Source organism: Typopeltis vanoorti, chromosome 10 (assembly GCF_054136105.1).
Source record: "Typopeltis vanoorti isolate ZY-2024b chromosome 10, IOZ_Tvanoo_1.0, whole genome shotgun sequence".
NCBI lineage: Eukaryota > Metazoa > Arthropoda > Arachnida > Uropygi > Thelyphonidae > Typopeltis > Typopeltis vanoorti.
Genome location: NC_143558.1, coordinates 78,935,425 through 78,948,744, shown reverse-complemented (window position 1 = coordinate 78,948,744; position 13,320 = coordinate 78,935,425). Strand labels below are relative to the sequence as shown.

General features: G+C 37.5%; 1 protein-coding gene across 4 annotated transcripts in view; it reads left to right on the top strand.

Moving 5' to 3' along the window:
- Ehbp1 (Eps15 homology domain containing protein-binding protein 1) overlaps positions 1 to 13,320 on the top strand; it is a 462,410-nt gene that overhangs the window by 292,225 nt on the left and 156,865 nt on the right. For 3 of the 4 annotated variants that reach the window (XM_090398822.1, XM_090398820.1, XM_090398821.1), the window contains one exon: positions 6,686 to 6,782. In XM_090398822.1, coding sequence (XP_090254948.1) covers positions 6,686 to 6,782 — 97 coding nt within the window. Of the gene's footprint in view, positions 1 to 6,685; positions 6,787 to 13,320 lie in introns of those variants that run through there. The other variant, XM_090398823.1, reaches the window with a different exon arrangement.

Here is a 13,320-nt window from a genome sequence, read left to right as displayed (position 1 = left end):
CCTATTCTGGTTGTAGGGCTGCTACCTCTGCATCCAGACATGGATTTTATCCACGAGCATATACTATTTCTTCTGCAACTTTTCCCACTTAAGTAGGGTTGCTGTTTGTGGTAAGTCTCCTCCACAACCTTCTGTCTTGGGCTGTAGCCACATCCAAGTTCTTCATCCTCAAGTCTTCCTCCACCATCTCCCTCCATCTCTTCTTTGGCCATCCGTGCTTCCTCCTCCCCCTGCACATCCATCTGCATGACCTTTCTTCCCACATACTCTTCCTCCCTCCCTCATCACATGACCAAACCATCTCAACCTTGCCTCCTGTATCTTTGCTCCTAAGTTCATAACTTTCACCATTCCCCTTACATAGTCATTTCTCAGACGATCCTTTCTGGTCACACACCGCACATCCACCTAAGCATTCTTATCTCCGCTACCTCCATCCTGCTGATGTTATTTTTCCTCAGGGCTACAGTTTCCATAGCACATGTCATAGCTGGTCTCACTACTGTCCTGTAGATTTTGCCTTTTAGATTGATTGGCACCCTCTTATCGCAAAGCACTCCATCCATCTCTCTCCAGTTCCTCCATCCTGCTTGTATCCTGCATCCCACTTCCTTCTCAGTCTCACCATCCTCTTTCATTGTTGAACCTAAGTATCTAAAGTCACTGACCTTCCTGATGACATTTCTTTCCAGTTCCAGATCTGTCTCCTGGCTGCTATCCACTTTGCAACACATATACTCTGTCTTACTTCTGCTCAGTCTCATACCCCTCTCTTCCAGTACTTACCTCCAACTTTCCAGTTTAGCTGACACTTCTTCTCTTGATTCTGCACACAGCATGATGTCATCTGCATACAACATAGTCAAAGGCATGTCTTCTCTCACCACCTCCATCACAATATTAAACAGGAACAGACTTAATGCTGACCCTTGATGCAAGTCAACTGTCACTGGAAAACTTTGTCTCTCCCAGGCAGGTTCGAACCCTTGTCTTCACATTTCTGTACATCTCCTCCACTAACCTGACATATTTCTCCAGTACCTTCTTCTCTCTCAGACACCTCCAGACTTCTTGCCTTGGCACTCAATCATACGCTTTCTCCAGATCAATAAATACCAGATGTAGCTCCTGTTGCTTCTCTCAAAACTTTTCCATCATCTGTCGTAACCCAAAGTCCGTCGATCGACCAGGCATGAAGACAAATTGCTCCTTTGCAATCGCCACCTCCTTCCTCAGTCTTCCATCAAGAACTCTCTCTAGGATTTTCATTGTGTGGAACATCAACTTTATTCCTCTGTAATTCTTACAGTCTTGTGCATCCCCTTTACTCTTGTAGATGGGAACAAGAGTACTTTCCCTCCATTCCTTGAGTATATTTTCCTGTTGACAAACTTTTATTAACAGGTCCCATAGCAGGTCAATTCCCTCTTCCCCCAGTGCCTTCCATGCCTGCACTGGGATCCAGTCAGGGCCCACTGATTTTCCATTCTTCATCTTCTTTATGGCTTCCTTCACTTCCACTCTACTAATGTTCTGCACCATCTCCTTCGTAAGGCTCCTCATCTTCTTCAAAAGCCCTTCAAAGTATATTCTCCATCTGTTTCTTATATCCATATCCCTCCTTAATATCCTACCTCCAGAGTCTTTGATCTGCCTCACATGTACAATGTCCTTTGATGCCTTATTTCATTTTGCCAATCGATAAATCTTTCTCTGTCCTTCCTTTGTTTCTAATTGATCATAAAGGTCTTGATATGCCATGGCCTTCACCTGTGCAACAACTCTCTTGGCTTCTCACTTTTTCTCTCTGTCCTCTTCCACTCTTGACTCGTCCCACTTCTGTTTTGCCTTACTGTTAGCCATCACTGCTTCTTGTACATTATTATTCCACCATGAACCCTCCTTCTGCTCTCTAATCTTTCCAGATGTTTCACCATGCACCTCAATTGCACAGCTTAGAATTGCTTTTGAATTATGTCTCCACCAATCTTTTACACTTTCTAGTCCATCTGAAACCCTCTCTAACACCTTCTCCCTAAAACTGTTCCTCATACTCTCTTCTTTTAAGGAAAACCACTTAATTTTCTTCCTCCCATGGCTTCCAAAGTTCTTACCTTCGACTTTATTTTAAAGTCTATACACAGTAGTCAGTATTGAGGCGCCACTTGATCTGTTGGAATTACCTTACAATTTGTTACTGCCTTAAGATGTTTTCTTCTAGTCAAAATGTAGTCAATCTGTGAACTATTGTTTCCACTTCTAGATGTTATCAAATGCTCTTCCCTCTTATAGAAAAAGGAGTTCACAATTGCCAGATCAAATGCTACTGCAAAGTCCAAAATCCTTTCTCCTTCCTGGTTCATAATTTCCACTCCATGGCAACCATGCACCCTTTCACAGTCCCTATTCTGTATCCCTATGTGTCCGTTCAAGTCTCCTCCAACAATCACTATCTCGTTTTCTTCCAGTTCCCTCATTTCTTCTTCTAGCACGTTCCAGAATTCATCTTTCTCTTCTTCTGTACAGCCAACTTGTGGGACATATACACATAGACGACCAGTTGTTCTTCTCCGAGGCCCAGTTTCATTTGCATGATCCTGTCGTTTCTCATACCCACTTCCAGTACTTCGCCCTTCATTCTGACACCATTTCTTCCCTCTTTATTCACTCCAGAGTAGAACAATTTATGCCCATCTCCTAGTTCCTTCGCCTTTTCCCCCCTTCCATCTCGTCTCCTGCAAGCATAAAATGTCCATCTTCCTCATCATGTCTACCACCTCTCTTCCCCTTCCAGCCATGCTTCCAACATTCAATGTTCCCACTCGCAACATTCTCTCTACTTGCTGGGCTCGCTTCTTTAACCGCACCCACCCTTGTCCACTTCTTGCAGCTGTAGGACGATGTGGCTGCACATCGCTTAAGGGGTACACCCTAGCCCTTGTGTCACTTTCTTTTCAACTCATCTGATCATAGCTAGAGCTGGCAGTGAAGTTTTATGAACGGATGCCCTTCCTGATGTCAACCCTCTCTGTTTATCCAGGCTTGGGACCGGCACCTATTGGGGCTAGCTTTCCCCCTTCAGTGGCTGCAATAGGCAAAATGACATAGCAAGATAGGAAAGATTCACCCCTAGCCTTTAAATACTCTAATAGCATTGGGTGGTAAGGAGCAAGAAGAGAAGAAAGAAGGGGAGAGGACCAGTCTACAGATAATATAACAGATGTATATTACATGAAGTAAGGCATGGTCCAGCATCAGGTACCTCGGGTTTGCCACCCCTGTACTCACTAAAGTGAGCCCATGAGGATATCCACGAGCATATACTCTTGTGCAGATATTTTGGTTATACCACCAATACCCAGTCACAAGAACTTCTCTGATAAGAACTTCTGATCTTCTCATGGTTCTACCATGAGAAGATGAGGTTGCTATTTGAGTGTAGAGGCTGTATGTTATAAAGCTATGTTAAATCCATTTCGTTGATGGATTTATTTAAGTGATAAAATTAAGTACTTTCAGTTCCTTTTTATGCATGAACTTGAATAGGAAAGATAGATTGTGTGCCTGGTCATGTTACCTGGTGGTTGGCTTCTGAAATGTTTGTACATATCCTTAATTGCAGAATTTCGATAATACTCAGGCAAACTGCTGTGTGCCTGCACTGTATTAATGCAGAAACTGCTAGTTTATAATAATTTGTTGACCTACTTAATCTTGATAATTGAAAGTAATCTCTAAAAAAAAATTAGAATACATTTAAACTGTTACAAGATACAGCAGTCCTCCTGGACCTGTTAATCAGCTCATTCTTTTGCTCAAGAAATATTTCTGAAACTTTCAGTTACATTTCTTGTATTGGAGAAGTATGGGGATGAATTGGAATCATTTATATAATTATAACATGTGCCTTGGTTCTAAATGGAAAATAAATTATTTATTAGATTATCATCGTCAGTAGGTATTCATGATAAATTGATGATGAATATGACATAATGATATGCCATATTCAGATATTCAGCAATCAGTGTATTTTTTATGGCCTGTATGAAAGAGTTGACTATGCTTTTGACCTGGTTGCTTAATTATTATTAACATTAGACCTCCATGGAGTCAAAAAAACTCATCATAGGAGGTCCACATTCTCATGCAGAAAAGATCATCAAACCATGCCTTAGCCCTATTCACAGTTTCTACACTCGTCACACTTTCAAGCAATTCACCAACTACTCTGTGTAAAGAACCTGATCCTCACTATCTTGCTCACACCCTCCATATACAGCTTCCAGGGTTGGCCTGTTGTTCTACTTTTGTTTACCTCTAATCTATGAATAATCTCTACATTAATCTGGATATTCAAGCACCCAGTGGAGTAAACCTGAAACATCAAAAGAAGGAACCATACTTAATGATATCTAAAGATTGAAAAAATAAATAATTAGCTGTAAATACTGAAATGAAAGAATAGTAGAACCAAAATTAAAAATGGAAATAGGAAAACATTCAGTGTTTATGTCCAGAAGGAAATAAAGAAGAATCTGAGGAATTTTTAGAAACAAACTCACAAATTATTAACACTGTTAATAAAAATGACTACATACTTATATTTGGTGTTTCAAATCCTAGAATTAAAAAAAATAATAATTAAAAAGAAATAATGGGAAGCACATCAAAATAAGAATGGACTAAGATTATTTTCCCTATTCAGTAATTTAAAATAGCAAATTCCTTTCGTAGGCATAAAGAAGTACCCAAGTGTATTTGGGTACTTCTTTATGCCTACGAAAGGAATTTCGTAGGTAAAAACAAGGGGCCTTAAATCAGTAATTGATTACATAATAAGAAATAAAAAAACAGTAACAAATCTAATAACAGATTTATTACAGTTTATAGAAAAGTCGGAGTTTCTATAAGTTTGTTGAGATACAGATGTAATTATGAGAAACCATTGATACCCTTCAAAATGGATGAAAATGAAGATTAAAAAAAAGAAAGAAAGAAAGCAGCCAACAACAGGCTAGGTAAAAAAAATGGAAAAAAATTGCACTGTAAAAAGGACATTGTGAATGATGTCCATCAAAAATCTTCTGATACAACAGAAAAATAAACTAAATTATAAGAGACAAAAAATGACATGACTGAAAAAAAAATTAGAACCTGATATAGAGAAAACTGGAATAACTATAAAAGAACTAGAAACAGAGTCAGTTGCTCTATGGAGTCATAAGACTCACTGTAAGAGATCCACACCAACCATTATTCACACAATAGCTATCATACCTCTCCTTAACACACTTGCTGCCACTCATTTAAGGCAGGATTTCCCCAGGCTATTCAGAATGACCTTGTCGCAGCGCCTACACGTGATTCAATCACCCAGGCCAGACTGAGTTACACAGCATTGAAACATGCGAGTGCTTAGATGCGGTAGTGGCACATATGCAAATACCAATTTGACACGTTAAATTGTCAGTGGCACTGAATGTATTAAACTCATTCACAATTGGAGAACTCATGACTAACTCTGGCAGTCAATTCCTCATGTTCACAACTTCCAGGAGGTGATCCCTTGTTCTCTCCCTACTTGTCATGTATCAAAATATTTTTTTATGTCCTGATGACATAAAATCATGACATTTTGTTTTATGTCATTCTTATGAAATCCCTTTAGTAATTTATAAGTTTCTATCATGTCCCATCTCCTGCACCTGTTAACTAAATTTTGTAACCTTGCACACCTTCAATCTGTCCTCATGCAGAGCATTTAAATCATAAGATATTATTTAAACAAAGTTTAAATAAGCCATGCTGTCCACCATAGAGTATCAAATTCTTATCCACGCATTCCTGAATTTTACCTTTAAGCAACTTTTCCAATACTTCAACCACTGCCACACTAATCGATCTGTAATGGAACTATATTATTCTCTAACCACTGAGCTGAGATTTAGATTAAACTGCTTTGTCAGAGGCATTGCTAGTTCTCTTACACATTCTCATAGGCCATAGGCTGACATACTCTCCAATTCCATTGCTGTATTCACATCGATATTTTTCAGTATGCTGAGCACTTTTCACATCAGCAGCTGCAAGGTTTCCATCCGAATGACACACCCTGGCAAAGTGATTACTTAGTAGCTCAACTATTTCTTCTGCTTCTGTCAATTTCCTACCATCAGCACTGGGTGAAGTTATCCTTCCATAATCATTCTTTCTCTTACTTGATATATAGTGAAAAATCTCTTTTGGACTTACTTTGGCTAATTAGCTAATTTACTTTTAAATTTGAATTACCCTTCCTTATATTAGTCACCCTTCTTGCCTGCATTTTGTATTGCCCATGAGCATCTGACCACAGTTTATATTCCTTACACAATGTTTTGCAGCTCCAGCTTTATATTCCTACACGTACATTTAATCCTACTCAGTCTATCCAGGAGGATAAACTGAGTAGGGTTATACTTGACAAGAAAATGTCTTGTCAAGTATAATGCACTCTTTCACCTTAACTATAGTTTGCATGCATTATAAAAGTAATTACTGTGCTGCTTCCCAGCCTTTCCCCTGAATGAAAATTCATATCACATAGTATAAATATTTCTGTATAAGCATAGCACATCCTCTACTCTTTTTTTGATATTCATCATTCTATTCTGAATATATCTTAAATTTTGTTTTGTATTTGCAGGAAATGTCGAAGAAGAAAATAAATTAATGCAGCAGTGGTACGCTCTTATTCATAAGAAAAATGCATTGCTTAGGAAAGAAATGCAGTTAATTATTTTGTAAGTATTCCTTATGAATATATAAATTGATGTAATAAGACTAAAGAAAATTCTCATCTTATTTTTGCAAGTATCAAAAATACATTGATAAGTATCAAAAATGAATGAAAGCAAAGGACCCATACAGTGCAATGAATGTAAAAGGATGAAGACTAACAAATTTGTTGGATAAATTTTAAATCTTGGCTTATAACTTGACTTGTGATGTGATGTTGTTATCTACATTACAACTTCCCAAGTTCCCATTAATTCACTATTAGGAAAATGTCATTCATTTCAAAATATAATACAGTATAATGTTCCATCAGTAAAGATGTTGCAGTTTATTTCAAAGAATGGTAAAAAATCAAAAGGCAAGTGATTCATAATTTGAAAATAATTCAGAGAATTAATTTAATTCAGAATTAATTCAGAGAAATGGATCATTGATCATTGGTAAAAGGTTCCATAAAAGGTAGGTGCTATTTGTGTAATAATTGGCAATATTGTTTGTATTTTAGTATATTGTTTATTTTTGATAGCTTAGTGTACCTGCGTGATTGTTGGCTTTGTGGATTTGTTACCGACTTCTTTTATTGAAGTTTTGAATCTTGCTTTGAATGGAACAATGGCAGTATGCATGAGATTTACATGCAGTACAAAAATCAAATGCTGTTAATAGTATAATATAGACTTTTTAAAAATGGTTCAATGTCATAAGTGCAGCACGTATGCATAGAGAAATGTGAAAGATGTGTTTGTGGGGAGACTAAATAGGAGATGAGAAAAGATATGGATTTGTAGAAGGTGTGATATTTTGTTAGACTATGAGTAATCAGCGAATGCAAAACAGACTGAAGGAATGAAAGCATAGAAAGAAATGTAAATGGAGCGAAAGCTAATGAGACTGAGGGAGTGAAAGAATGCAAGAATGAAGAAGCAAAAGTAAGTGATATAGAAGTGAAAGGAAGTAGGAATTAAGAAATGAAAAGTGTCACAGAACAAGAGGCAGCAAGATTACAGGAGCAACAGAGAGTGATATTGCCGAAATGCGAGATTTCAAGAAAAAGTTGTTCAAAATGAAACAGGAAATGAAGAATATGCAGAGTAATTTATTCATTCACTCATTAGTGTTTCTAACAGGCTATTCTTGGATTTTTACTGTAATTCAAGGATAAGGTGGTTAGCCCTATGCCTCCCAGAGTGTCACATGTCTGGGACACTCTGGGAGATTCCTCACATCACTGATGGGAATTGAACCCAGCTCTTTCCAACAAAAAGATTTCGTCTATACCGACTGAGCTATGGAGGCAATATGCAGTGTGATATTAGACATTTATTGGGAACAAATGAAAGAGTGCATAAAAAAAAGAGGATAGAATGAAAGAAAGACAAAAGAGAAAGAGGTGATGAATAACATGAGAATAGCAATGTTGTGGAAATTCTATTATTAGAGGTTTGGTTAATGGGAGAGTCCATAAGGTTTATTTTCCAGGAAGGAGAATAAATAAGATAATTCATGCTTTGGATATGAGGAGGAAACGAGAAAGAAAGTTAGTAATGGTTGTTGGAACAAATGATTTAGATAGACATAAGGAGAATTTAAAGGCACATTATCAGGAAGTTATTGAGGAGAGTGAAAGATAACAGTATAGTGGGAAAGGTTGTCAGCGTGTTGCTGAGGTATGACAATGATGAGTTGAGATGGAGAGCAAGATTCGTGAATGGTATGCTGGCTGAGAAGGGAGTTCAGTTTTTGGATGTCTGGCTTGTATTTGAGAGAAGAATGGAATTATTTAAATAGCTTTTGAGTGAGTGAACTGGAGAAACTGTTGCTAGGTGAAAGTGCAGTGTGCAAGCAAGAGATCAGAAATAAAAGGTGAAGTGGAAGATCAGGAGAATGGAATGGAAGAGACTGAAGTGCTCGAGAATGGAAATAATAGCATTGTGAGAGATGAAGAGAGAATGGGATTGTAAGAGGAACAGAAAAACAGGAGAAGCCTGATTGGACAGAGTGACACAGCATAGGGAGAGTGGATGTTGGAAGTAGTAGTGAATGTGTTTATGGGGATGATCAGCAAAGAAATGGTATGGATTGGGATGTGAGTGGAGTAGTTGAGACTAAGCAAATATATGGGGTAAGCAGTAATAAATGTGATTTTACAAGGGCAGGTATAGTGGAGAAATTGTAACCAACAAGTGGCTTGGGTAGGACTAGTTATAGACCTAAAAGTGAACTGCTGTGTTTATTTACAAAAGCCAGGAGTATCATAAATTGGGAGATGAAATTGTTTCACTGATTGAGATTATTCGCCCAGAAATCATTGGAATTAGTGAAACACAGTTGAATGATGATGATATCCTGAGAGAATAGAAATGGAAGGGTACAGTGTTTTATGTGATGATAAAAAGGACAAGAAGGGAGAATGGGGGTGCTGATGATGATGATAACAGGAGAATTATATCTACATAAGGTAGACATGAAAGATGGAAATAGTGGCAATGGTTTTGAGACAGTGTGATGTGAGATGGAGGTTTACAGGCAGAGATATTTAGTTAATGTTGCAATAGGCCAGGTAATGTGAAGGGACATGATGAAGAAATGTATAAGCAACTTGGGTTAGTGAACATGAGAAGAATTATTATTATGAGTGATTTTAATTATGGCAGTATAGATTAGAATGAAAAGGTAGCCTTTGGGAATAAGGAAAGTGTATTTCTCGAGTTCTTGAGAAACAACTATCTTAGGCAGTATGTAAAGGAGGATATGCAAGGATTGAGAGTTTTAGATCTGATCATTTCATCAGAGGATATTATTGTGAGTGAGGTTTTGCATCTTCCTCCAATAGGTGAGTGTAATCATGAAATGATCACCTCAGTTGTGGCTAGTCATGTGAAGACTTCTGTTTGAAAAGGATATATGTGGAAGTATAAGGCTGGTGATCTTCAGGAGTTTTTTTTTATATGTGGCAATTAGAAAGAAGAATAATTATTGTAAGATGATAATGGATGGAAGTGGGAGATTAGTAACTAATGTAGAGCACATAGTTGGGGAATTCAGTGAGCATTTCATCAGGGTGTCTCATCCTCGGTGTGAAATCAGAAGCTCAGGTATAGAGAATGAAATGAGAGAAGACTTCATAGTGAGTAAGCAAGTGGTAAACAAGGAGTTGGCTAGATGTCAATAAGGCAACTGGACTTGATGACATATCACCGCATGTCTTAAGGGAATGTTCCATGGAGTTGGCATCGGCCTTGGCTTACCTGTTAACAAGCAGCTTGCAACAACACAAGTCCTGAAGGAGGGTAAGGTAAAATTGTTCCACTTCACAAAGGTGATGCTAAGGCTACAAATTATAGACTGATTTGTATATCTGGGGTTGTAATTAAGATAGTGGAGAGGTTGCTGAGAGATGGGATACAAAAGTAGGTTGATAACAGTGGTATTATATGTGCTTATCAACATGGGTTTGTCAAATTTATTTATTTATTGGACAAGGAAGATGCATATACACTGAAATACTTAGATTTTGCAAAGGCTTTTGATAGATTGCCACACCTCAAGTTGGTAACTAAACTGAAGCAGATGGGATTGGATAGGCAACTGTCTCTCAGATAGGTCTCAGATCAGCAAGTTGTATATGGAGGGGAGAGGGGGGGTACTGTATCGCGAAAGGAGGAGGTCACTAGTGGTTTACCACTGGGGTCTGCTTTGGGATCATTATTATATATTTTGTATATTAATGATATCAGGATGGGTTTAACTGGTGATATACAACTGTTAGCAGATGATGCAAAAGGGAGAGTGATTAGGAATTGAGTAGATCTTGTGGCCTTAACAAGAGGACTTGAATAGATTTTATTAGTGGGCAACAGTATGAAAATTTCTGTTCAGTGTTGCAAAGTGTAAGGTTCTGAAATTTGGTAAGCAACAATGGGATACAAAGTATGCACTTGGTGGAGAAAGTTGAATGGACAAAAGACCTTTGGTGGTGGACAAAGATCTGAATTTTGGATGTCACATTGCACAAATTGTGAGATCATCACATCAGTCATTTCATCACAAAAGTGAGCCCTTGATCAAGTCCTGTATGGATTATTGTGCACAAATTTGGTTCTCTAGATTTCATGGTGATGAGGATAATATTGGAAAGGGTCAGTGAAGACTTAATAAGGTGGTAACTGGTCTTTGAGATGTGGGATATGAAGACAGATTGTGGGAATGCAGTTTGCCAGACCTTGTGAATATGAGGAAGAGAGCAGATGTGATTGATACCTTTAAGTTGGTAAAGGGTTGTTACTGGGTTAATGTGGAAAAATTTTTTCATAGAATAGGAAAAGGGAGTAGAACAAGGGGAAATCCCTGGGAGCTGTATAATGAGGATGGGAGCAGGTGCATAAGGAGCAGTTTTTTGCATGGAGAGTGGTTTATGAGCAGAATGCATTGTGGTGAATGCAGATACATTGAATCAGTTTAAAGGCTTGATAGGCTTTTTGTGTTATAATGGGTGTGCCTCCTGCAATGAGACTTTTGACTCCATAGAAGTCTGGTGTTAATATTTTTTCATTATTTCTACATATCATCTTTTGTGGCAACTACTGATCAACCATCTTTAGTAATGGTAGATTTATTAAAACTTTTTATTTTAAATATTTACCAGATACTGAGTTATGTATAATTGTAGGGATCCAATTTATTAATCCCTTCTGCCATTCTTTTCCAGCTGCAGTCTAAAGTGGAATGAAAATAGTTGGTCTGAAGGTATAATTCTTAGATTAGCTAATCCTTAGTCATTCTTAAATGCACTATAGGTTTCCATCCATATATGGGTGGATTATTGATTAAAAAGTCCCTCTCTCCATTAACATCCAGCTGAATGTTTCCCACTTCCTGGGCTCTGAGCTGATTATCCTTGGTGATTCATGTTGAAGTTTCTTGAATAAAAACTACATAGAACAGGAATGAAAATAGATCATTTACTAACTAAATTAAATGTTTGCATCTGATTTTGCCAGCTCAATGTGGCATATCGGTGGCACTTAAAGATACTCAACAAAATATCGATAATGAAATGACATGAGAACAAGAACATTCATATGCGTGAGAAGCAGTGGCGGCCCATGAAGTTTTAAGTGGGGGTGCTGCCTATACAAAATAATTTTTAAAAAATTATTTTTTTCCTAATCAGTAACCAATTTATTAATAAATAAATATACAGATTTATTTATTAATAAATTGGTTACTAATTAGGGAAAAAATAATGATTTTTTTTTTTTAAATTTTGTATAGGCAGTACCCCCACTTAAAACTTCATGGGCCACCACTGATGAGAAGAATGACAGTCTAACTAATCCACTAATCTCCATGCAGAATACCTACTCCTCATCCCCCCCCCTGCTCACTTTGTTATACAGCTTCCTGGTATAACATCTTGTTATCTCCTGTCCTCCTTCCATTCTAAAAACTTCTTCCACATTAATCTGGTAATAACTCCTTGCCAACTTAGATGTACCAATAATATCCTGCTCCCATCTCATTCACTAGATTCTGCAAATTGCATTTCTTCATTCTCAGTATTCCAGAGATCTCACCTTAGTAAATCATCTCTGGACCCTTACTATTATCTCATCTTTTGAAAGCCATGTGACCAGATCTCTGCACAATAATCCATATGTGGCCATAGACAGTAGAACTGTGATCTTTTCACTTCTACTTTAGGCATCTACATCATTGTCATAATCCTCTGTGCTTTTCTTAAAATTTTAGCAATGTGTCCCTAAAATTTTATGTTTTTATCCACTATCATCATTCCGATCTCTTATCCCCTTCACCTCCTCTAAGATATCCCTGTTTTTTAGAAGTGGACTGACAATCCTCACTCACCAAGTCTTTTGAATTCCTGCTGTAAAACCACACCATTTGTTTTCTACTGCATATAATTCTGAAACAATTGAATGTCCCCAGTCAAAATTTTTCAAATATCATTAACATACAAGTTAAACAGCAATTGCTCCAAAACAGTTCTTTTGTGCACACCACTAGTGATTTTTCTGTATGGCAGAACAATAACCCTCTGGGATATTGTTCTGCCATACACAATTTGCTAATACTTATCAGACAGCCAATCTCCAATTCCTCATGCTCATCTATTATGCAAATCCATTTGTTCTAGTTTAACTACCATCTTGTCATGTAGCAATATATCAAAGACCTCTGCAATATCTAAGTAAGCAAATTGCTAAAACATTATCTTCCTTTAGCACATGTTGTCCATCAAAGATGATGCCTTCTATTGTCCCCAATTCTCCTCATTAACCTCTCCAACACTTTAACTGCAACTCCAGATGTAAAGATTGGCCTGTAATTCAAAGCCTTGGTCTTATCACCAGCCGTATGAAGTGGAATGATTTTGTCCTCTCTCCACTCCTTTGGAACTTGGTCAGCATAAGATTCATGTTAACTAATTACATCAAATTTGTTGTTTACTCTCTGAAATGTTTTCTCAAAATAGCTATGATATATCATTAAGCACCTACAGCCTCATTAACATCAACAACC